This window comes from Podarcis vaucheri (assembly GCF_965113315.1).
Source record: "Podarcis vaucheri genome assembly, chromosome: 4".
Lineage (NCBI taxonomy): Eukaryota > Metazoa > Chordata > Lepidosauria > Squamata > Lacertidae > Podarcis > Podarcis vaucheri.
Window position 1 is genome coordinate 99971756 of NC_138762.1, and position 25225 is coordinate 99996980.

Sequence of the window (25225 nt, forward strand, 5' to 3'; positions counted from 1 at the left end):
ATGAGGAAGAAAGTTAATCTCATTCCTAATTCACATTTACTGAAACAATATGCAAGCCAAAATGCTGCTGTCCTTTGAAATTCTCACTTCTCCAGATTTCACTGTGTGTTTATGTGTGCAGTTTTCCAACCCAAAAGTCTGTGGGAAATGGATATAACGAAGTATGCCTAAAGAATGCCTATTAGTGGAAGTGAAATTGCTTGCAAAAATGCATAGGCAAAATTGCATATAAAATGTGTATATTATGAGAAATGCAGACTATAATGATGAATTTTAAAAACAAACAGCAAACTGGTGCAGAAAGATTGGGATTAGGGGAAAATAATCTGCAAAAAAGGTGCACATTAGGGGAAATTGCCTACCAAAAAAGTGTGGTGTGTCTGTCAGGAGAAATTCACTTTAAAATGCTGATGAATTTCCAGGAGGAAACAAAATAAAAGATGTGTAAGGTATGGGAAAGTGAATTTAGGATTGGAAAAAAATGAGAAACTTGGAGAACCCCAATTTGGAGAATCCCAAATTGGCAGACCCAGCCATTTCTAGTTAGAAGGAATGATTATGTAATATGCAGCCAATGAAATAAATTTTCACTCCTCAGCCATTTCACAAAACAGTGTTTCAAGAGATGGCCAAAAGCGCTGTCTTTCCACAAAAGGCTGCTAACTACCAACTGTGTTTTTACATTGTAGCTCCTTCTCCCTTGCAGTCAAAATACCATTAACAGGAGATCTGAAAGGAAAGGCACATCTGCTATCCTTTGAGGGACTCAGACAGTTGGCTCTGCTCCTAAATCGTGAACAAAGTGTCCAGAGCTCACATGGCAACACTTTGCTGCATACAATGAATCTATTTAGGTTATATTATATTACTAAAGCCGGGGAACAGAGGGAACGACTAAAGAGTGGGAGAGCATCTGTTTAGGAACTCTACTTCATGCTCTTTCCCTGTCTTCTGCCGTAGTTTGCCTCTCATACATTAGCTTCATCCATCAACTGAGGCCAGTGCTTTGGTTCCTGGAAGCGGTACAAACATGTGGAAGTGCTGTAGATAAAAATGCAATGTCTGGAGATTAACTTTGCTTCCTGTTTTTACTAAGTCTAACACTGAACAGTCTACGGGAGAGAGAGCAGTGTCAAGCAAACAGGAACGTTCCATTTGAAACCAGGGCTGTTCTCGGTGGCTGCAGTTCACAACAGACTTTCCTCCACAATGGTGGCGATGGAAGGTTCAGTGAAACTACTCGAGAGCAAGCATTGTGTGTGTGTGATTTGAAGTCAGCAGGCATGGGGATCAAACCTGCAACCTTGGCATTATCAATACCCCACTCTAACCAGCTGAACTATCCAGTATCTGAAGTACACTTTTCTATTGCATTTAAAACTGGGAAGTTCACTCAGATCACTTAACACCTCTGTCTTATTAGGATTAAGCATATGGGATCCTCCTATTAGAGGGTCCTGGTTGCGTGCGGGCCCATGGGACTTACCCCAAAGGGGTTAATTATAGGGGGGTAGCTAAGAGCCCTGGTCATAGCTCCTGGATCACACCAGACTGTGCTAGCCAATCCCTGGGGGCTGGCGTGATCCCAGAGGGCTTAAATACGGCAGCGTGGTATTCCGTTAAAGGAATCTGAGGGGTCATGGATCTTGTCCGAAGCCCACTTGAGGGGCTAGGGCCATGCTAGGACCACATGAACCCTGGGGTGAGCTTCGGTTGGTCCGCATTGACGTTGCTCCCTTGTTTGGTTTACCCCATTGGACTACCACTCAGAGAGATGGAGTCAGTTATAGTTGGGAGTCAATGCCTAAGCCAATACCGCTCATGTGATTGTAATTCAATAAAGTTGTGGCCAAAACTTAAACTAAAATATGTGTCCGTGTAAAGTTATTTTTGGGAGGTGGGTCCTGGGGGCCTCAAGGTGCAACAGTTTATTTGCCCACATCCAGACCTTTAGTTCTTCCAAGCCCCGGTCCAGAATGTCAACTTCTTCTCCTGATCCAGACACAATGGACAGATTTAGCCAGGGAAGTCATTTGCATGTTGATGACACCTCAACCCAGATCTCCTGATGAACAGCTCACAGCCACTTCAAAGGGAGAAATCTAAGTGCTAGACCTTAGACATGTGTTGAACAATATGACCTCCAAGGTGCTGCCACTGTATGATGTCCTCCTTTGATGGCAGTTCTTGGAGCAGATGTTTAAGTATTCTCTCCTTTGTTGTGTAAAACTCATTTAAAATATGAACTCTGGTTGGGATCCAGGGGACAATTTAGAGTTCCCAAACCAAAGTTTTGTATGAGCAGAAGGAGAACTTAGCCTTCTATATCCAGCCATCACAATTCCTTCACTGCAAACACACAGACACAGTTCCTCTTTGCTGGTTCGTCTCCAACAGTGTGGGAATAGAGGCAATGGATTTCAGTTTTTTTAAATGAAGAGGATGGGCAGATAAACGGGTTTTATTGCTCTTAAAGGATTCCTGTTTTTCTTTCCAAGCACTCAACAATAATTCAAACTATATATCTTGTTCCCATCTGCAACATTTAAAATAGCATGGGAAATAGTTGCATCATGCTGTATCCTGAATCACACACATCTGAAGCACTCTCATAACTCACTAAAGCTTCTTTCATCATGTGTTTTTCCAGCTATTAGCACTTCCACATGTCTGCTGACAGAAGCGAGACGATAGAAAAAGCAAATGCTCTCCCGGCATTGATGTGTAATAGAAAACGTTGTATAAAGGGGTGGCTGAATTAAACATCAAGGTCTGTCGGCTATAGGGCATGGCTCCTGGGAAAACGGGTGAATCCTGCATGAGCAAAATTATCAGAAGGTCAATCCCCACATCCACCTTTGTAGCTGAGTTCTCTTTAGCCACCTGTTCAGGCATTGTAGTTTTTGTGTAGAGCAACATGGAAGTAGGAAGAAGGAGCATGCTGAGTGGTCACATCTCCAGGTGTCCACGCTTATAGCACAAACATCTGCAGTGGGTGAGAGGGCATCACAAGTACATACACTACTCTATTTGTACAAGATTCCAGGTTGCATGGAACCCTTCAGCTGTGCAGCTTCAAGACTTCCTCTGTGGAGATAGTTGCACTGTGTGCTGCAGCTTAGCATGCTGTCACTCAGTGCACCATTGGAAGATACACGGATGGATGAAAATCCGTGGGCTACATTCCTGGCAAATAAGTCAGATGACACATCTGCCATAAGCATACTCCCATCTGATTATTCCTTTCTCCTCACTGTTGCAAATGAACAGAAAACAAATGCAGCCTCTTTCCTTCCACCACGATCCTTTAGGTAACCATAAAGGTAAAGGGACCCCTGACCATTAGGTCCATTCATGGCCGACTCTGGGGTTGCGGTGCTCATCTCGCTTTATTGGCTGAGGGAGCCAGCGTCATGTGGCCAGCATGACTAAGCCGCTTCTGGGGAAACCAGAGCAACGCACGAAAACGCCGTTTACCTTCCCACCAGAGTGGTATCTATTTATCTACTTGCACTTTGACTTGCTTTCAAACTGCTAGGTTGGCAGGAGCAAGGACCGAGCAACGGGAGCTCACCCTGTCGTGGGGATTCGAACTGCCGATCTTCTGACTGGCAAGTCCTAGGCTCTGTGGTTTAACCCACAGTGCCACCCGTGTCCCATACAACATACATAGGTACAACATACAACATACATACAACATACATAAGTAACCATACAATGCAACAATGAGGTCTAGCAGCATTGATGTAATTAAGAACGTCAACAATGTGTTCTTCTTCCCCTCATTTCATTGTTAACAAAGTCTGCATAACTTGAAGACGAGCACAGTGGACTGCTTGTCTATAGTGGTAATCTGCCAGACTCTGGCCTAAGAGTTGTCTGGCCACTTGTTTCCTGCCTTATTGGAAATGCAAACACACACACACACACACACACACACACACACACATACACAAAACCCACTACATAATAAGGCGGGAGGCTTGCCAACTGTCTGAGAAACAACTCTCCATGGTTCCTGGACTGCAAACAGCTTTGCAGATTCATAGAATGTGACAGTCTGAAGTGAGGAGATTAGTCAACTCATGCAGGCTCACTGGAAGCAACCTGGAAGATCAGAGGCCTGAAACATGTGGGGTGACTCTGTGAGTATGGAAGTCTCCTAGCTGCAGATGGGATGTTATAGAGTTGGGCAGGACAACCAATTTGATTACGGGGCTGGAGCAACTCCTCCATGAGGAAAGGTTACAACATTCGTGACTTTTTAGTTTTGAGAAAATGAAAATAAGAGGTGGCATGACAGAACTGAAAACTGAAAATGCAGTGATGGCCACCAACTTGGGCAACTTTAAATGAGGATTAGACAAATCCACTGCCGACTAATGCTGATAGCTGTGTTCTCCCTCCACTGTCAGAGGCAATATGCTTCTGAATACTAGTTGCTGGAAATTTCAGGAGGTGAGAATGCTATACAGTGGTACCTCGTGTTACAGACGCTTCAGGTTACAGACACTACAGGTTGCAGGCTCCGCTAACCCAAAAATAGTACCTCGGGTTAAGAACTTTGCTTCAGGATGAGAACAGAAATTGTGCTCCAGCGGCGTAGCGGCAGTGCAAGGCCCCATTAGCTAAAGTGATGCTTCAGGTTAAGAACAGTTTCAGGTTAAGCATGGACCTCCAGAACGAATTAAGTACTTAACTCGAGGTACAACTGTAGACAGATAACTTATTAATTTAACAGGAAGTACTTAACTCGAGGTACAACTGTAGACAGATAACTTATTAATTTAACAGGAAGTGAATGAATTAAGTTCTTAACCCGAGGTACCACTGTAGTGTTCAGGTCCGTCATGCAGACTCCCCTTTGGGGCATCTGATTGGTCACTGTGAGAACAGGAATTTGGACTGAACAGGAAGTTGACCTGATCCAGCAGACTCTTTTTATGTTCTTACGAGCTGGAGGGCAATGATAAAGGGAGGAACTATGAACTGGTGGCTCCTCATGTGTTTAGCTAAGCCTAAATTTATACGTCTACTCAGTGCTATTTTTCTAGAAAAAGAGCTCACCACGACTTCTCCCTTGTTCTCTTAGAATGGCAATGGTGCCCACCTGAGAGGTACTGGAGCTGAGCTCTGGTGAGCTCCGTCTGAAAGAGAAAGCACTGCGGCTATAGAGGGCTTATATGAGTGTTAGGGAAAAGAATATAGGCAAGGGGAGAAAACTGCTAGTGAAATGGTGCATTGCAGTGGGGAGCTTAACAGTGATGGGAGGGGAAGACATTTTTCACGACTCTTGCCCACCATAGTGCCCTTGAAATATTTGCTGCCCAAGAAACCCCCTCTTCTGCGAAGAGTGTGAAGGCCTCTGTTTTGTGTCGTCTGATCTTCAGCCACTTCACTAAGAAAGTTGCTTTTGGGAGAAGATGCTGCAAAATTAGCAAGCCTGCACTTTTCCACATCTGGATGCATTCAGGAAGCCGCAGGTGGCTGACTGCTCCGATATTTCTGACTAGTTCAACAAAACTCGTAATAGAAACCACATGGTTTCACCCTGCAGCTTTTTAAAGTTCAGAGTGCTAACTCTGGGCAGCGTTCCATCCCTTTCTCTATTGTATTGGAGGAGAATAATTTATAGGGTGCTCCCATAGAAATTGCTTAATGAGAACTCTGTGCGCTTTCTGCGGGCGATCGGAAATTTATGACCATTGCAGCCCCTCGAGGCAAATAAAAGGCCTCTATTAAGGGGGAAAGGTGTCTGGACAAAAGATCTCCATCACTGGCTCTCATTTTATTATTTCTTTCAGGCACTTAACTTGCCTTATCCCCGGAGGTCTCGCAAGGGGCAGGAAAGGAAACAAACTTTAAAGAACAGCATTATAACTTAAAATGTTATAATGTCAGGAAAATATTCAGCGGGCTCCACCTTCTCCTTGTAAGATGATGTCAAGCAGAATATGAACCAAAGCTGCTCTTATGTAGAGGTGGTTGGTGTGCGTTCAGGGCAGGAGTTGCAAATTAACCATGCCCTAAAATACATCCCAGTCTTCAGAGTTCCTATTCCCTCTGTTCCATTGGCCCAGGAGAAACTGTACGGCAGAAGTGTGCTTAGAAGCCTTCCAGTGAGTTGTGTATAACCTTGTTTAAATAAACTTCCTATGTTACCATCTTCTGTGCGGGGGCTTAATGAGTGGATGCAAGGGACAATATCTAAGCAAATGGAACAGTGGATCTCACACCTGTGTTTTTCAGGCCACATGAGAACTTAAATCCCTTAATGGACCTATGTAGGAGGGAAGCCAGCCAGGAACACACCTTCCTCTGCTTTTTGCTTGTTCTGTGTTGACAGCACAGTTACAATTATGGGGAATTCTAAAAAATAAAATATTTACAACACACTGTTTTTATTTAATTTTTAGCAACAACAATAACCTTGGATCTAACCAAGAGTGGGCATTTCCTCACTTCACTACTAATACCTCAAATGGCACCTCTAGTGATTGTGTCTATCAAGTAAGTGTATCACTGGCTACATTTAACAGGCCTTTGATCACCTGGGAGAAGCAGTTTCCTTTGTTGTTGTCAGCATTACATCGAAGGTCTTTCAGTGTCACAGCTGGGCATCTTTATCATAAATCAAGAACGAGTTGGGCCCCAATCTAAGAGCAGACCAATTCCAGTTTTGTCAGATTTACTATGTTTTATTTAGTAGAACACCGGGAGCTACCAGAGCAAGGTGCAAAAGATATACAGTTAGAATGAAAGAATTGGGGGTCTCTGAGCACATTATGGGCCTAAGGGTTTGTTTTCAGTACTGGAACTGAACTGAGCTCAAATAAAAGTCCATTCCTGGTTACCCCAAGTTTTTCTCATTTCATTGGCCTTAGATTGTGAAATAAAGTTATTGTTGCTGCTGCTAAACAACTGAGTACAGTGGTACCTCAGGTTACATACGCTTCAGGTTACATATACTTCAGGTTACAGACTCTGCTAACCCAGAAATAGTGCTTCAGGTTAAGAACTTTGCTTCAGGATGAGAACAGAAATCGTGCTCCAGCGGCACGGCGGCAGCAGGAGGCCCCATTAGCTAAAGTGGTGCTTCAGGTTAAGAACAGTTTCAGGTTAAGAACGGACCTCCAGAATGAATTAAGTACTTAACCTGAGGTACCACTGTATCAGCTGCAAATCAAACAGAGATCTATCAGTGGATCCCATCTTGGATTCTAAGTCTACTCCTGCTTCTTTAGCAGCCTTTTCCTTCCTTGACTGCGGTGTACAGGACTCTCCAGTAGTGGAGCAGAGTCCCTATAGACCACTGGAGAGGCGTAGAAATGATGAAAGCTGCGCTTGCTTAAATCCTGCCTGCCATGCAGTGAAACACACATGCATATCAGCAGGAAAGGCAGCAACATTACAGATTCTTTTCAAGGCCGCTCCCACCAAGTTGGCCACCTTCGATTCGACAGCTACAAATCCCTGTGAAGCATCAGAGGGAGATTTAAGGTGGGCAGAATCTTGCAGGTGAGGCGTGGAACGTGTCGGAATCTGGAAATTTAAGAGCAGAGTCATCTGGAAGGTCAGTTGTAGAGCTGAGGATGTTCAGTGAGATACATAGGCGCCAGTTCCTAGGGGCAGAAGTACTTTTGGCCCCCTCAATGTTTTTTTCGAGGGGGCCAGCCCCCCTATTATTTAGGGTAAACACAAAGCCGGGCACGGAACGACATCAGGATGTCTTAGGATATTGCATGATGTCATCATGACATCACATTGGGTCCCATCAATTTTTTTTTAGGACATGGTTCCTCTGGAGAAACAGGTTGGAGCACGGCGTGTCATAGGTGGAGACTGGATTTCCTGGTACTATTAAGGATTTTCTTATTCTAGCACTGACTACTTGAGTGAATATAGTTTTACTGTATGAACCAACAACATTCTAGATGGTTGGCTGCCTTAACCTATTTTACCATGTGGCAAGTGTTTGTTTAACATGCATTTTGGGACACAAATTTTATTCAAGAATCTACTCAGGCGACTTTCAGCATATGAGTAATTCCTCTATGACATAGCGCTGCTCACCATCATGTTGGCTACAACTGCTAGTGGGTGGAAGAGTGGGGAGACATGTATTGCCAGGAAAATTAGCAGTACTCTGGCAACATTCAGTGGACAGCTTCTAGGCTGACAACATAAGAGATTATCTGTATTCTAAATGGAAACCAGTTGGCCAGGTCAAGGCTTGGAGAACTCCTAGAAAGTCAAAGGGCCAGGTCTCACTAAAGAGGTGACTTGTTTGTGTGAATGAGCCCACACTGATCTAACACCACTAGCATAGGCTTTCTTATAACTCAATATCAGCACAAAGGTTTTCTTCTCAAGCAGCGAGGATTGATGGACATCATCAAGAATAGAAAATCAATTTAAATCATTGATCTAAGCCAGCTTTTCCATTTTAAAATTAATGTTTCCCAAACAACCACGCACACTAATTGGGGTGCTGTAACAATTAAAACATATTGGTTTGCATGCAATTCAGCAGAGCATTTCTACAACCTAGGAGCATTGCAAAAGCTCTTTGATCATATTGACCCGATTCTTAGAAACAAGAGAGTGCTTCCTGTTTGGCTTTCTGTGCACACATGAAATAATTCTAAGCAGACACATTTACTTGAAGACTAAGCCTGTGCCTACAGTCATAAGCATGCTAGGGAAGACGTATCATTGTGCTCATGAGACTTACTTTTAAGTAACCACACTTGGAATTAGACTATGAGGTTTGGTTGCAACTAAGTCCCCATTTATTTGGTGGCGGTTGGCTGTAACAAGTATTCAGAGCTTTCTAGAACAAAGGTGTGGTAGCTACTGAGCAAAAGAGTGCTATTTATGAGATGAAATGGTCTTTAGTTACTAGAGTAACAAATAACTCAGTATAACACAAGATCATATATTACCATGTAAGTGCGTAGAGAATTGTAGCCTAACCTACCATACAATGCATATTACACAGAAACAATTTTCAGAGACAAAAATGGTTAGTTCTTAATTACAATTGCCAGGTTCATAGGGGAATTCTGCTCAGACAAAACTCAGCATGCCAAAGCCCCTGAATATTCTTCAGGTTATTTGGAGGCGTTTGGAAGAACTTTTCATGACGGCTCAATTAAACTCTCCTTATAGGTGAGCGCTCTTTCTCTCTGTGTGTATATATTTACAAGGGAACTCTGTCTCTAGCTGTAAGAACAATATGATTATGCTTCTAAAATTATTCTTTTCAAAAATCTATTTTTAAAGCAGCCTGGAGCTGGATACTCTCAGTCTAGTTCTGATAAACATTTGATACGTTGCATGGCTTCTTTGCATCCGCTTTCTGCAATTCTAGCCCATGTTATATATCCTTGAGGAGATAACCTTTGAAATAATCCAGATTTTTATTCTTGCAAACTTTAGAAACTTTATATGGGCATTCATCTTTTTAGGCAAGAAGGACTTTTTAAAGAAATAGGACTAGTACCTTCATTGTCATACAAGCTGATTGAATAAGCCTATCACTACTGTAAGACAATAGCCATATGGACTCATGGATGGGAATGGTGCCATTTTAACAGATGGGCACAGGCGTCTACTAGCAAAAGACATTTTGGAAACAGCAAATACACATGCCAGTCTCCAGCCAAAAAGTTAGTGCCAATCCTGACACTATGTGCCCATGATATAACGCAATGAGCCATCATTCATTAATCCAGTGCTCATTTGGATTACAATTTCATAACAGAAGCAATTCCTATGGTGAAAGGAGGAGAATTTATAAAGTTTGTTATCAGTCAGAGAATAATGAAAATCAGATGAGGCAATACTCTTATTTCTTTGAGCAAGGTCTGGTATTGCCAAAACCCACGTGCATGCACAGTAATTTTGCTAAAGTCCTGGAAGTTATTCATTTTATCTTGTAAATATATAATTACTGCGTGGTCTTGCAGCATTGAAAAAAATATGTTTTTATCCCTCTCAGTCACTGATGAAAATTAATGTCATGGTATTTTGCTGAGGGAAATAACTAAGGAACTTTTCAAATATTTAAAAGTCTGTGTCTGTTAGAGTGGGTGTTATTGCTTATTTATTATTAATTTATGATAATAAATTAATTAACTGGGAACATCATGAATTCTTTTCATGGAAGGGAAACAACACAGAAGAGAATGAAATAAAGATAGCTCGGGGGTGTCATTGGTAAGGCTAATTGTTGGGCTTCATCAGCAGTCTTCGGTCTTTTAAGCCACAGGATTTAGGATGTGTATAAATTGTACTCCACCCCCCTCTTGTTTTACTCAGTTGCACCCCATAGTATTAGATATTCATACACACCATACATTTAAAGCACATGGCTTCCCCCAAAGAACGCTGGGAAATGTAGCAAAGGATCCTGGGAACTGAACCTCTGTGAGGGGTAAACAACAATTCTCATAACTCTTTGGGGTAAATTATGAGCTTTAAATATGCTTTTCAATGCATGGTGTGTATACAGCCAATATCGCTGAGATATCTGGAGTTTCCAAATCACTTCTCCACATGAGTGAATGTGCTTCTCTCTCCCCAGAAAACTGACAGGAAAAAGGTGGGCAGGATTCCTTCTAGACCATGGGTAGAGAATCTGTGGCCTTCTCCAGATATTATTGGACTACAACTTCCATCATCCCTGGCCATTGCTCAGGGTTGCTGATGCTGGTGAGAGATGGAGTTCAACGACATCTCCACCCTTATCCCAGACCATGACACTATCATCTGATGTCTTTTGCACTCTGAAGGAGCCTCCCACAGACCAGATTCTGTTTACAGGCTTCCAGTTGATGGTTCTACTCTGAAACCACCATGATTCTGATCCCAGCAGAATACAGGAGACGCTAGGAAATGAATAATAGATACAATGAGTGTGAGCCCACGGGTTGGCGTTCTGAAATTTATATTTCCCTATGAGCAGTAAAATGCTTCTAATTAAGCCCTCCCTCAATTCATCTGTTTGCTTACCAGAGTTATTCTTGCACTTTTGAGTTGCAATTAATTCAGAATGCTATTAATTTTCCCACAGAGCCCAATTTAATCTATATGTAGAGTAGACTTTCTTTAAAGAGAAACCTCTGCTGAAATAAAGCTGTTCCACTGCAAGATTGATCTGTATGCATCATGCTTACAAATTCAGGACATTTTAATTCTTGAGTTCTTAGATAACCTGCAAAAATATTCACTGGTAATTGCAGCACAATGCGTCATTTATTTATTTATATTTATAAAAATATTTATGGACTGCTATATCATAAACAGAGGGATGCAGGTGGTGCTGTGGGTTAAACCACAGAGCGTAGGATCAGAAGGTCGGTGGTTCGAATCCCCACGACAGGGTGAGCTCCCGTTGCTTGGTCTCTGCTCCTGCCAATCTAGCAGTTCGAAAGCACATCAAAGTGCAAGTAGATAAATAGGTACCACTCTGGCGGGAAGGTAAACGGCGTTTCCATGCGCTGCTCTGGTTCGCCAGAAGCGGCTTAGTCATGCTGGCCACATGACCCAGAAGCTGTACACCGGCTCCCTCGGCCAATAAAGCGAGATGAGCAATAAAGCAGAGTCGTCCACAACTGGACCTAATGGTCAGGGGTCCCTTTACCTTTTTATATCATAAAAAGATTAATATCAAAGCAGCTTACAGCAAAAATATGTGACACGTACATTAGAAACCATACAACAAAGTTAAAAACAGACGCCAACTTGATGGCATCCTTCTGTCTCAAGAGACAATGAAGTGTGCCTCCGGGGTTGAAGTCAAACTGGACACTTCGGTGAAAAATATGAAAAAAAATAATGATGCCCTCTGTCAGTCAGAATTCTCTAGCACCTAATCCTCAGCAGAACAGCTTTTCCAGCTGGGTCATAAGGCATGCTGTCAACATTTTTCAGCACTCCAGCTTTTGTCCAGGATTGCCGCTTGCTTTTTAGATTGCCATTCCTTCCTCTTACTTGCTTAGCATATTTCAGCTCTTTCAAGTCTTGAGTTGCCCCTGGTCTCTTCATATTCTTAAGAAGCTTACTCTTGATCCTTCTCTGCTCCCATACTATTCTCGTTTGATTCTTTCCTTGCAGGTTTGAGACCGCTTCCTGTCTCTGCCAGGTTCTGTCTATTCTGCTGATCAGATGGCTCATAATTGCTCTACAGCCCAGAGCAGTTATACACCAGCAGCGCCTGCCTTTATGCAGCAAAGAAGAAATGGTGACGTGTATTATTAATGTGGCTTTGAACTATTTCAAATATTTTCGGAGGCTGGTCAAATGTTCCCACTGGCAGTTGTTTCAGGAGGGTTATTGCAGGTTATATTTTCAAAGCGAGCAATAAATTAGTTAAGCTCAAGTACTTGCAGCCAACCAAGGCAGCCGGTACACTCAAACAGGCCTTGTGCATGCAATATGCATAGCTCTGCATGCATGGTGCTGTTGCATTGCAGCACCACAAACAATGGTGGCAAAAGGTTGAAAGGAAGAGCTGTGGGTGCCCACTGCTCCTGGGTTGTGGTGGCGGAGGAGGTTGTGGTGGTCTTTTGGTTAAAGGACAAAAAGAGAATTCATTGGGTGCCTAGTTCCACGTCTGGAGCAAGCAATCTTTGGTGAGAAAGCCCCAGCAGAGATTTGAAATTACAAAACATGCAGCAAAGCAAGGCAAAAAGCGTGGAAATATGGGCTGCTAGATTTTTAAAATATTCCCTTCAAAGTTTTTTCCAAAAGTTTCCACTTAACATTAAAGGTCCGATTCATGTGCTTTTCTGTATTCCCAGAGATCAGCAGTCTAACTCATTCACTTAAATACTTAAGAGAGCTCACCCAGGACACTGTATTTTCTATCTCACAGTAGCACCCTATCAGACAAAACCAAATCACCAGAATCTCAATAAGATGTACCAACTATTATTATCTATGCAGAGTCATTAGCCATAATTTTATGCAGCCATATTTACCAGGACAAAAATTTGGACTATGGTGTGAATTGGCTAAAATGCAAACACTTTAGGTTATTGGGCTGCGGAGCAGACTGTTAGCCTCGCCGATACGCCTAAATAAATTTGGCACAATCTAAAGTCCTTAAATGAGCAAAGCTCTGCCTCTGCTGCTGGATTTGATCAATGATGTAGAAATACATTTCTCTGGAATCAATGGGACTAAGTTCAAAATAATGAATGCAGAATCAGGGTGGCAACAAGCTTAAATCCAAATGTGCTGTCTTAAAAGGATTATGGATTGGCCTGCAAATCTGTCAGCACTTGAAGAATAAACTGTGAGTCACAGCCATGGATTAATCCAGTCATTGGAGCCTATTTTGCTGATCCAATTATTCAGTATCCACTCCACTGGCACAATTTACATCCGTGATTCCCTCTTGCATTACAACTGATTACAATGGCATTTGATCAAAAGGAAAGGAACTGTTTACTCTGTCATAAATGTTGTTTGCGGCCCAAGGGAATGAAAAGGAGTCGAGAGCAGCAAAATTCAGTCATGCCCAAGTTACCACTAGAGGTCAAATAGTGGGGTGGAGTCTGCCTATTTTATTGTCATTAGTTTTCACTGGAATTCAGCATGGAAGAATCGAGATTACATTTGGTTGAACTGGCTTCCTGGGCCCACCTCAGTGCCAGAAAGCAAACATGGCTCTAGCCATGATTGCTCACATTGAATCTTCAGGCTGTCCGTGTTTACAGGATCAGACAGTGAGTACAGCAGCAACAAAACCACAGCATTTATATAGCATAAGGGTGAGGCACCTTCAGCTGACAACTAGTGGGTCCATGCCTTCATCAATCTTCTCAGCCAGAAGGCTACCAAGTGCATTTGAAAGCTGACAGATAGACAAACAGCATCTTCAAAGCTCTTCCTTCTCTCTCTCTCTCTCTCTCTCTCTCTTTTTAAAATAATTTTTATTAACTGGCCAATCACATCAAATTAAATCATATCACATAAATTCCGAATTACAAAGCCGAATTTTAAATTTTGTTGGGGGGACCCATATTTCAAGATCCGAAGGAGGATTCTGATCATCTTCTTGCTGCTGCGTTAATGTCCCAATCAGTCCAAATCGGTCCAAACAAAGTTCATAGTTCTATCCCATCTTATCTTGCTGTTTCCACATCACATCTTGTTCATATATTTTCTCTTTTTTCTTTATGATCTCTTCTGATAGTCTCCTTAAGCCGATAAACACCAATAGTAATAATAGTCCTGTGTGAATTTTCCGTTCTTCCAATCCTCAAATCGAGATGGTTTCCATATATCGTCTCCTTCATAGATAACATCACTCTTTCCATCATAGTCTCGTAAAGCTGTCGCTCTTAAGTCCCACTGAGGAGTTTAACCCACAATATATAAACAGCTCTATTTCTCTCTTTCTCCTCCCAGACTCAAGACCTCCGACAGAACTTCCCAATATGGCGACGGCATTTTTAACTGCGTCATTCCCAAGCTCTTACACATTCCACGCTCTTCTTAAAACATGCTTTGGTTCGAAAGTTTATCTCCACACAGCCTTAAATTCACAGCTTAAGTCCTTAAAACGACATTTCTGACTCATAAGGGGAAGGGATTCTTGTTTAATCACATAGGGAAAGAAGGAAGAGTTCCCCCCTCCCCCATCAGTCATTTGCCGTACCTTGTCTTGGCGTATCTTCTCATGTTTTATTCTTATCTTGTTTTGTCAGAGATCTCTTCTGTTAGCAGTCTTTACTCCCCCTTCTTTCTTGAAACATGTGCATTCCTTTCATCCAAATTGTTTCCTTTGAAGTTCTGCATCTAGTGGCGCGAATCAGGGACGGCGTTCAGGAGTGCCGAAATTCCACAGGAGGGCTTTGTGCCTAGTGCCCCCACCCCCACAAATTCGGTGGTGGTATAGGGCACAGCAGGCAAAGGCCGTCCCCCCCCACAATCCTGGGGGGGTTAAGGAGGCTAATTACCTCCATCATAGCCTCCAAATTACCTCGTGTGGGTCGGAGAGATGTTATTGTCAGCCATCTTCCAATGTGCCCCCTAGTGGCCCCCCCAAAGCTCTTCCTTCTCAGTTGGGTGCAGGGAACTAGAAAGCTGCAGCCTCCCACCTCAGGAAAGTTTGAAAGACAAAAAGAGTAGCTGGATAGGTGATGGAATCCTTGGTAAAATTACCTGGGAATCTGCAGCAAATCCACAGCCCAAATTTATATTAGTTGCGTATAAATTCAACCATCACAGCTTCCTCAAACGTTTCCTAGGGAAAACAATTGGGTGAAAGTGCTCAGAATTATGTTAGATAATTCTAGATGCAATTAAAGAATGACAACTGCCAAAGCTCTCTGAGGAGAGGGAATTCTTGTCATCTGTTTGACTATGTGGTGTGGATAAGCCTCAAGCAGTATGTTGTCAGGAAAACTAGTACTGAGAGGATTGTATGAATTGTGATTTAGATTTTTATTTTTTTTTAGGGGGAAGTTATCTGGATATTCTGCAAGTTATATTTGTAGAACACATACCGGTATGTTTCCATTCTAACAAAAAACCTTGAGGATATGGGAGGCTGCTATCCAAAACACACACACATATACAGCCAATTAACCATATAAATTACATTTCTTTCACCCAGTGGGAAATTCTATTCCTGTTTCTTCCCTTGCTTATTTGGAAGAGTATTATTCTTTTCCTGAGGCAATGAACTTTTTTTTTTTTTTTGGGGGGGGGGGCTATTCCAGAAATGCCCAGAAGTTGATTCAGCACACTTTCTCAAACAGACTTACCACAAAGGGGTAATGTGCTATTCTAGGGAAAGCAGAATGAATAATACATATATGAATAATTCACACACTCATTGTTAATCATATTTCCAGCATTGAATGTGATGGATTGACATATCTAGAAGAGATTATCAATGTAGCCAGCCATGTTTTGAGACTGGGAAGAAGGCTGGAACTAAATCCAATGGATAGATAAATGAAGCTTTCCAGCTCCACCCTCCAGGGCCCAGTCAGTTCACAGCATGGTCTCTTTCCATACATCTCAGGGCCTCTGTCAGTACTTTCCTAGTGTGAGAATGAATCATGCTGCAGTATATTCCCCCACTCGGAGTTAACATGAGAAATACTCCTGAGACTGTGGAGGAACATCTCTTAGTGACCAATTCAGATCATTTTCCAGGGAAGAAAGCTATTAATGTAAGCTGGTTCATTGGAAGTGCCAGAGGCTAACAGAAAATGCTGGTAATTACTAAATGTATGGAGACCTTTCTCAGTTATGATGAGTTTGGCATTTCTAAAATATTGAACATTTCTACATTTAGGTTCCTTCCTTTTTCTTCCTTTCCCTCCCTCCATTTCCTGTCCATTCCCAGAATCACAAATGCATTTGTTTATAACCTTATTCTCTTTGCTGCTGGCTAGTTTGGCAAAAGAATTGTTTACTTGGCTAGAAGGAGCATTTTGACAGGACACATTCTAGTTGGTGGTTTTCCCCCTCTTTCTATATACCATACAGAAATTGTTTAGTGAGGAAGGGAATCATAAGACCTTTGCAACAGCGCTGCAAGTATAAGCCAGTAGAAAGGCTTTCTCTGTCTCAAGGGAGAGGAGGAAACAAAATAAGCAGCCTCAATGCCATGACAGGAGTTTTAATTTCATGACATTTCTCCCCTTCCTCCATTCAGATTGTCCACAAATGTCCTATTACCATGTGTAGAAAGGCAAAGGGCTAAATAGTTTGTGTTCTCCAGCAAACAGGGCAAATGAGCAGGTACCTTGTCACTTAGAACTTAACACCAAATACGAATCTATTCATGCTTGTTTGGCACCAGCCATTCTGAAGCCATCTTCATGAAGAACACAGGAGACGCCACAATTCATGCCAGAATGTCAAAAGCAGGAAACTCCACACCATCTCCCTGATTCTCTGAGGTGATACAAAATTTAATGATCCTTATGCTGAAAAAGGAAGGACAGATCTCTGGAAGGACAGATCGTGCAGCTGAGGCTCCAATACTTTGGCCACCTCATGAGAAGAGAAGACTCCCTGGAAAAGAACCTGATGTTGGGAAAGATGGAGGGCACAAGGAGAAGGGGACGACAGAGGACGAGGTGGTTGGATAGTGTTCTCGAAGCTACCAGCATGAGTTTGACCAAACTGCAGGAGGCAGTGGAAGACAGAAGTGCCTGGCGTGCTCTGGTCCATGGGGTCATGAAGAGTCGGACACGACTAAACGACTAAACAACAACAACATGCTGAAAAATCATCCACGCCACTGAAGCCAAGAATGTGGACCTTGGTGTCCAAGGTATTTTAAACTGTTGCATACGGCCTACCTTTAGCTGCTCAAATGTGACACTTCATACTGTGCAAAATGTTGCTATCTGAATGCTTGGGAATGCAATAGGCTTGCAAACTTAAAGGAAGATGGAAGACTCTACCTAACAAAAGAGAGGGATATACATCGATTTTACTCAGTGCACAGATTGTGTAAAAGACGCCACAAGGTATACAATCAATAAACAAAGAAGATAGGTGGATCGGATGTTTTTAAAAGGCAGGGGCTTTCTAACCATTCTAATAGAGAGGGGAGGGAAATCTCTGGTCATCCACTATTGTTGGACCACAATTCCCATCATCCTTGACCATTAGCTGCAGCTGATGGGAGCTGGAGTACAGCAACACTTGGGAGAGTCCTGTTCTCATGGTAGGAGTCGAGATGAGAAGGCCTGAAAAAAACCAGGAAAATTGGGGGGAAACCAGTTTTTTTCTGTTTTTCCCCAAACGGCCTCCCACAAAGAAGGACACAGCTGAGTAGTTTAGATTTCTGACAGATGCTTATTTATGAAGTAGCACTAAAGCAGATCATCCTAACCCTAGAACAAATAGATTTTCTCTTTTTTTTTGCCTGGGAATTGTGGTCTAATTAGCCTCAAACATGGAGTATTTCTCTCTGGCCATAAGACCGGTGTTTGCAGTTGAGTGATAATTGGATTAGTATAATGCCACTGGTAATAAGAAGGGCAAAATCACATGGGAACGTAGCAAGGTAAGAAATGAAGATACTTCAGCAAGCAGTGTCTCTCAAACATATTTATTTTCATGTTATTTTCTACTTTTGAAAACATATTGATGAGGGTTCTTTTATCTCACGAGGTACATGGTTCAGCAATTCATACAAGCTATTTTCCCTCAGAAAAATTTGACGCTTCTGTTACAAACCCCCTTAAGGCACACAACTCCAAGGTGGGTGAAGTTAGTAGAAAGGGAGAGGGATTAATTTCACTTTCTAAATAAAATAAAATGCATATCTTTACGGAAAAAATGTGCAAGCAGATCTTCTCTAACAAAGAAGATAAATGCACATATGATTAGAGCTTCTTGCCAAAGTTCCCAAAGCAACGAGGGAGAAAATTAACATTTTATTATGCTACGTTTTATGGCTGTTCTGCTCTGTACTGATTACTTTGTACAAATATTCAGACCACTTTGTGTGTCATCAGTAGGAGTTTAGAGACACCAGGTGCATTGGCAAATAATATCTTTTTTCATATAGTTCCATGGCATAAAAAGCTTGATTTCCAAAAAGAGGGGTTGGGGCTAAAACTGACTGGGAATCACTGACAGACGAGTGACTCTTTCTGTTTCTCTCAATTTCTAATTTTTCTAATCTTAAATTCAGTTCCCCACAATCAGTTTCTGATTTGCCATGAAAACTCAACATTAATTTAGTGTGAATTTCCCCTAATGTTTGTTTGCAATTCTCCCTAATACACTAAGGTTACCAGATTTTTTTTCCAATGAATCTGGGGACACTTTTCAACTTCAGTCAGAATGATAGGATTTTGTCAGGAGACTGATTGGTAAATCCTGGGACTATCCCCAGGAAACAGGGACGTCTGGTAGCCTTATAATACACACATTTTTGCAAATCAATTTCACCTAATATAAACCATTTTTTGTATATTATTTTCACTGATATATGTAATTTATTCACACTTCATCCCAGTATATACACTGCAAAATTCAGGAAGTACAATTGTCAAGTTATGACCCTATTTTGTTCTCATATTGTTCATAACTAGGTAGGTTTAAATGCAGACTGAAATGAATTTCTCCCCAGTCCCAACATGGGATAAATTAAGTCCTGGAACAGTGCATCCTTTAACTTAATAAACTGTGTTACAAATGACACATCAGTTTCTTCCACATAACTCAACTGAAAATGAATCAAAATCAGGGATACAAAACTGGATTTTTGTAGTATGGAAAAGGTTCAGAAAAAGGCAACCAAAATGATCAAGGAGGTGGACTAATTCCAGTATGGGAGTTACAACATTTGGGACTTTTTATTTTAGAGGAAAGACGAGTAACGAGAGGTTTATAAAAATTATGCATGGCACGGAGACAGGGGATAGAGAAATGTGCCCCCGTCTGTCATAATGCTAGAATTGTGGACATCCAAACAAAGCTGAATTTTAGAAGATTCTCAAATATTCTTCACAGTGTATAAACTATTGAATTCTCACCCACAGGAGGCTGGGGTAGCCAACTTGGACTTAAAAGAGAATTAGACAAATTCATGGTTCTGTTCATGGCCATTATGGTTCTGTTCTGCTTCCATATTCAAAGCAATATGCTTCTGAACCCCAGTTGCTGGAATTTTGCACCCAGATACTGCTAGTAGTCTTCCCATGGGCACTAACACCCTTCCTTCCTTCCTTCCTTCCTTCCTTCCTTCCTTCCTTCCTTCCTTCCTTCCTTCCTTCCTTCTGTCTCCAGCTACGATCTCTACTCACTACTCATCTCCCTGCCTTGGGACAATTAGTTTTCAGTGGGAGCAGGGAGATATCTCCTTGTTACCATGGAAACATGGTAGCCAATTGTCCCATGGGGATGGGGATTTTTGAGGGTGTGATCCAGTACAGGAGCAGGGGAGATTTCATCCTTCCCTGCTCACCTGCCACCACTTGAAAACCTAAAGGTTGTTGGTGGGGGAGTGCTTAGGGGAGGTCACAGGGCGCAAGGTGTAATGGGCTGGAGGTCCCCTACCTTTGCAATAACTAATAATATGAAGGCTTCTCCAAACATAATAGTCTTCACCACTCTCTCAGCTGATAAGGGGGCTGAGACTAGGCAGGCTTCCCAGGGGAGTGCCAATATCTGGACACCACAACTCAGAAAGGCCAGCCCTGCATACCCACTAGAGATGCAGGTGGCGCTGTGGTTTAAACCACGGAGCCTCTTGGGCTTGCCAATCGGAAGATCGGCAGTTCAAATCCCCGTGACGGGGTGAGCTCCTGCTGCTCTGTCCCAGCTCCTGCCAACCTAGCAGTTCGAAAGCACACCAGTGCAAGTAGATAAATAGGTACCGCTGCGGTGGGAAGGTAAACAGCGTTTCTATGCGCTCTGGTTTCCATTATGGTGTCCTGTTGCACCAGAAGCGGTTTAGTCCTGCTGGCCACATGACCTGGAAAGCTGTCTGTCGACAAATACCGGCTCCCTCGGTGTGAAAACGAGATGAACGCCACACCCCATAGTAGTCTTTGACTGGACTTAACAGTCCAGGGGTCCTTTACCTTTTACCTTTACCAGATGGATAAGAGACATGGGGCTGAATCTCAAAGGGTGAACAGGGTCATATGGAAGCAGGCAGCTCATTAATCAGCCTAGCCAAAACCTCCTAGTGATCTAGAGAAAAATGATAACAACTTGAATTTTGTGGTCTGTATGCTTTAATGGCCATACATATAATGTCAGTGGCAGCTGCCACAGAACCACTGCCTTCAGTTCATCCTGGTGTATTGAACTAAACCTATGCTGCTACAGGAAAATGGATTAGATGTACCTACTTGCAAAAGAAAACTCACGTCTTTCATGCTGTGTAAATCACAAGTTTCTGCATTTTAAATTTTCACCCCGTGCCCCCTCTGTTCCTTAATCAACTCTACTTAATCTTAAACAGCTAATATCCTAATTGCAGAAAGTTAAAAAAGTAAAAAGTGTTGAGTGATTACAATAATACCCGCCCCCCTCCCCATTGCTGATCTTTACAATTAAGTCCTTCCGTCATTCTTATTTCCTTCACAAGGATTTGAATTTTATTTTTTCTCCAGGGATCACTCTATTGATTTCCCAAGCCACGCTGAGCACTCTGCTTTGACAAAGATTGATGTATTTTTAAAAATATATTTTTGTCGTCATGAAAATTTCAGGGTACCGTGCTGTCAGAATATTCCGACAGCATCATTCCTCTAGCAGCCAAGTGGGCAGATTGAACGCTGATTGTTCTGGAGGCAAAATGGGACCACCTACAAGCAAACGAGACAGGTTTGCATTACCCAGGAGTATGAAGAAGTATGTCGCTTGTAAATACACCCACCCCCTGAAGAAAAGGGAACAAAAATAAGCAGAAAGTTGGGGAATGGAACAGCCAAGAAAGACACACAGAGGGAGTGAAGGCTGCTTTCCAGAAAGGCTTTTAGCTGCTTCTCAAAAGAGAGAAAACATGATTCGTATTCAAGATTCGACACCCCATGCCATGCTTCTTCTCCCTTCATTGCCCAGTCCCCAGGCAAGGTGCAAAATAAGCTGGCTGCATTTCCTGCCATGACCCAGTAAGATAAGTGGCAATCCCCAACTCCTCAATTTTCAGGAGAAATCCCCAATGCCCAAGAAAGCAGCAGATAATCACCTACTGTTTTCAGATGCAGGGAATAATATATTTGATAAACTGAGAGGGAGAAATTTCAGTCTAGCCCTAGTAACAACACTCCAGGCGTGTTAATTCACAGTTTGCTGATGGGTGAAAGTAGAGAAGTATGTCTCCTGGAAAGGCAGGGAACAAAGAATATTTAAAGCCCTATACGGCCTAGGACCTAAGGGACCGCCTCTTTTGGTATGGCCCACGGAGGACCTTACGGTCTGCTAACAACACCTTGAAGATCCTGGGCCCCAGGGAAATTAGAATGGCCTCGACTAGAGCCAGGGCCTTTTTGGATGTGGCCCCAGCCTGGTGGAACGCTCTCCCACAAGAGCCCAGGGCCCTGCGGGATTTGACATCTTTCCGCAGGGCCTGCAAGACGGAGCTGTTCTGCCAGGCCTTTGGGCAGGATGCAGTTTGACTTACAGTGGTGCCTTGCAAGATGAAATTAATTCGTTCCGCGAGTTTTTTTGTCTAGTGAATTTTTCGTCTTGCGAAGCACGAAATCCCATAGGAATGCATTGAAATTCAATTAATGCGTTCCTATATGGTCAAAAAAAGTCCAAACAAAGCCAAATTTGGTACAACAAGAGTTTATTAAATGCTCTTTAAAGTCACACATACTGTAAAGAGCATTTCAAAAATTGAAGGAACAATAAGTTAAGTTTCTAAACATGACAGAAAAACATTTAAAAATCAACAAAGTGTACAGTACATTTTCTAAGACTCTGGGCGACAACTTGAAGAAGGTTCCTCTTCCACTCTTTGCTTCTTGCTGAAGAACCTGTCCATGGTCTGCTGCTTCATCCGCCTTTTCAGCACCTCCCTGAAAGGCGACATGACCCTCGTATCAAAAGTGTTTGCAAGGTCATGTGCCATGTGCTTGTCAGGGTGGTGCCGCTGTGCAAAAGCCTGCACATCCTTCCACTTCCGGCAAATGTCCCTCAGTTCTTTGGAGGATAGCCGTTCCTCAGTTGCTTCCTCCTCTTCCAGCGAGGCCTGCTCCTGCGCAGCCTCTGCCTACAGTTCGACCAGCTCCTGGGTGGTCAGCTCGTGGTTGTGCTCCTCCACCAGCTCACTGATGTCCTCCTCTGTGACCTCCAGGCCCATGGTCCTCCCCAAGGCAACAATGTCCTGCACCACTGTTGACTCTGGTGCATCAGAGTCACTTGGTGCCACACAGTCCGGCCACAGGCTGCGCCAAGCGTAATTCAAATTTCTCTGGCTGATCCCGTTCCAGGCCGTGGTGATCATCTTCAAGCAGGTGACGATGTCGAAGTGGTCCTTCCAGAATTCCCGCAGGGTGATGGTGGTGCAGTCAGTCACCTCGAAGCATCGCCTGAAAAGCTCCTTGGTATAGAGTTTTTTGAAATTGGCGATGACCTGCTGATCCATCGGCTGGAGCAGTGGCGTGGTGTTAGGCGGCAGGAACATGGTGCTGATGAAGCTGAACTCCTCCAACAAGTCTTCCTCAAGGCCTTTAGGATGAGCAGGAGCATTGTCCATCAGAAGCAAAGCCTTCAGCGGCAGGTCGTTGTCCAGCAGGTACTGTTTGACAGCAGGGCCAAAAGCAAGATTGACCCAGACCACAAACAGCACACGTGTGATCCAAGCCTTACTGTTGGGTCGCCACATGACACTTAGCTGCTCCTTGTCGACCTTGTGTTTCTTGAAGGCCCGTGGGTTTTCTGAGTGGTACACCAGCAGGGGCTTGATCTTCAGGTCACCACTTGCATTGGCACAGAAGAGCCGGGTCAGACGGTCCTTCATGGGCTTGTGGCCAGGCAACTTGGCCTCCTCCTGTGTGATGAAAGTCCTTTTGGGCATTCTCTTCCAAAACAGCCCGGTCTCATCGCAGTTGAAGACCTGCTGTGGAACGTAGCCCTCCATCTTCACAACCTCCAGGAACTCCGCTGCAAAGTCTTCAGCCGCAGAAACATCAGAACTGGCAGCCTCTCCATGCCTGACCATGCTGTGGATTCCAGATCTTGTCTTGAACCGGTCAAACCAGCCTCTGCTTGCCTTGAAGACCTCTGGCTCGCCTGAGGTTCCTGGCTGTTCCCGGACAAGGTCTGCGTGCAAGGTGTTGGCCTTCTCACAAATGACGGCCTCAGTCACTGTGTCCCCTGCACGCTGCTTCTCTTCTAACCAGATGAGCAGCAACTTCTCCACCTCCTCCAGAACAGCTGGGCGGTTCTTCATGATCCTGGTGACTCCCTTGGCTGCATCAGTCACAAGGATCTTCTCCCTCATCTTCAGGATGGTCCCGATGGTCGATGGATTCCTCCCATACTCCCTGGCGAGGTCTGTCACACGCATTCCACCGTCGTGCTTCCGGATGATCTCCTTCTTCATTTCCAGCGTAACCTTCTCCTTCTTCCCCTCGTCGGCCTCTGCAGCAGCAGTCTTCTTGGGTCCCATGGCAGCACAGCTCCTACCTGCGCAACCCCCCCCCAAATCAGTGCTTCACATCCAAAAAATTCAAAAGCACCCAGCCACCCACCACACAGAAATTCAAACCCAGAACCAAGTCCTTGAATTCCAAACACCCCAACCCAAAATCCAAAAACCCCCAAAAAAGTTTTAAAAGTTTAACTTACCGAATGGCTGCAAAAGAAGTTTTGGAAAAGCTTCAAAAATCACCAAAGTCTTCAAAAACCTCAACTATTCCCCTAGCCTCCCACCACACAGAAATTGCAAACCCCTCCCCAACTGTTGCAAACCCCTCCCCAACTGTTCCCCCAGTCACCCACCACACAGAAATTCAAACCCAGTTGTTTTTTTTAAAAAGAAAAGCAGAATGGCCCAAAGGTCACAGAAAATCATAAAAATGCAGAAAACACACACACAAGCTTCCAGGTTCTTGCAAACCCCTCCCCAACACCAAGTCCTTGAATTCCAAACACCCCAACCCAAAATCCAAAACCCCCCCAAAAAGTTTTAAAAGTTTAACTTACCAAATGGCTGCAAAAGAAGTTTTGGAAAAGCTTCAAAAATCACCAAAGTCTTCAAAAACCTCAAAAAAGGCTACCACACCGCGTGATATGAGTTGCTCCTCGAAGTCAAGTCGCAACTGCACCTCTTCAAGCAATGCACCCTGGGTATTAACGGTTTTACGAAAAAGGAAACAAACTTGCAAGACCATAGGGAAATTCGTCTTGCGAAGCAACTCAAAAAACGAAAAACCCTTTCGTCTAGCGAGTTTTTCGTCTTGCGGGGCACCACTGTACCTTCCTTTGTATAAAACAAGCCCGAAGGAGGCCCCCAACCCACTCACAGGTCCTTGAAACAGTTGGTCCTGGATGTCTGTTTTTATGCATATTGTGTTGTTTTAATGATGTTAGCCGCTCTGAGCCTGGCCTTGGCCGGGGAGGGCAGGATACAAATAAAATGTTGTTGTTGTTTACCTACATTTTATATCCCATCCATTGTGGAACCCAAGGCAGAATACATATAGCTCCTAGGCTGTCTCTCATCCAGGCACTGGCCAGACGCTGACCTGCTTAGTTTCAGCATGTGACT

The 25225-nt window shown here is 43.3% G+C and overlaps 1 protein-coding gene across 1 annotated transcript in view; it reads right to left on the reverse strand.

Annotated features, from left to right (window-relative positions):
- Positions 1–23223, reverse strand: part of LOC309530184 (tigger transposable element-derived protein 1-like) — a 196790-nt gene extending 173567 nt beyond the window's left edge. Inside the window, exon 1 of the mRNA XM_082218904.1 lies at positions 22414–23223. Coding sequence (XP_082075030.1) covers positions 22724–23209 — 486 coding nt within the window. The 5' untranslated portion in view covers positions 23210–23223 and the 3' untranslated portion in view covers positions 22414–22723. The remainder of the gene's footprint in view (positions 1–22413) is intronic.
- Positions 23224–25225: the final 2002 nt, after the last annotated feature.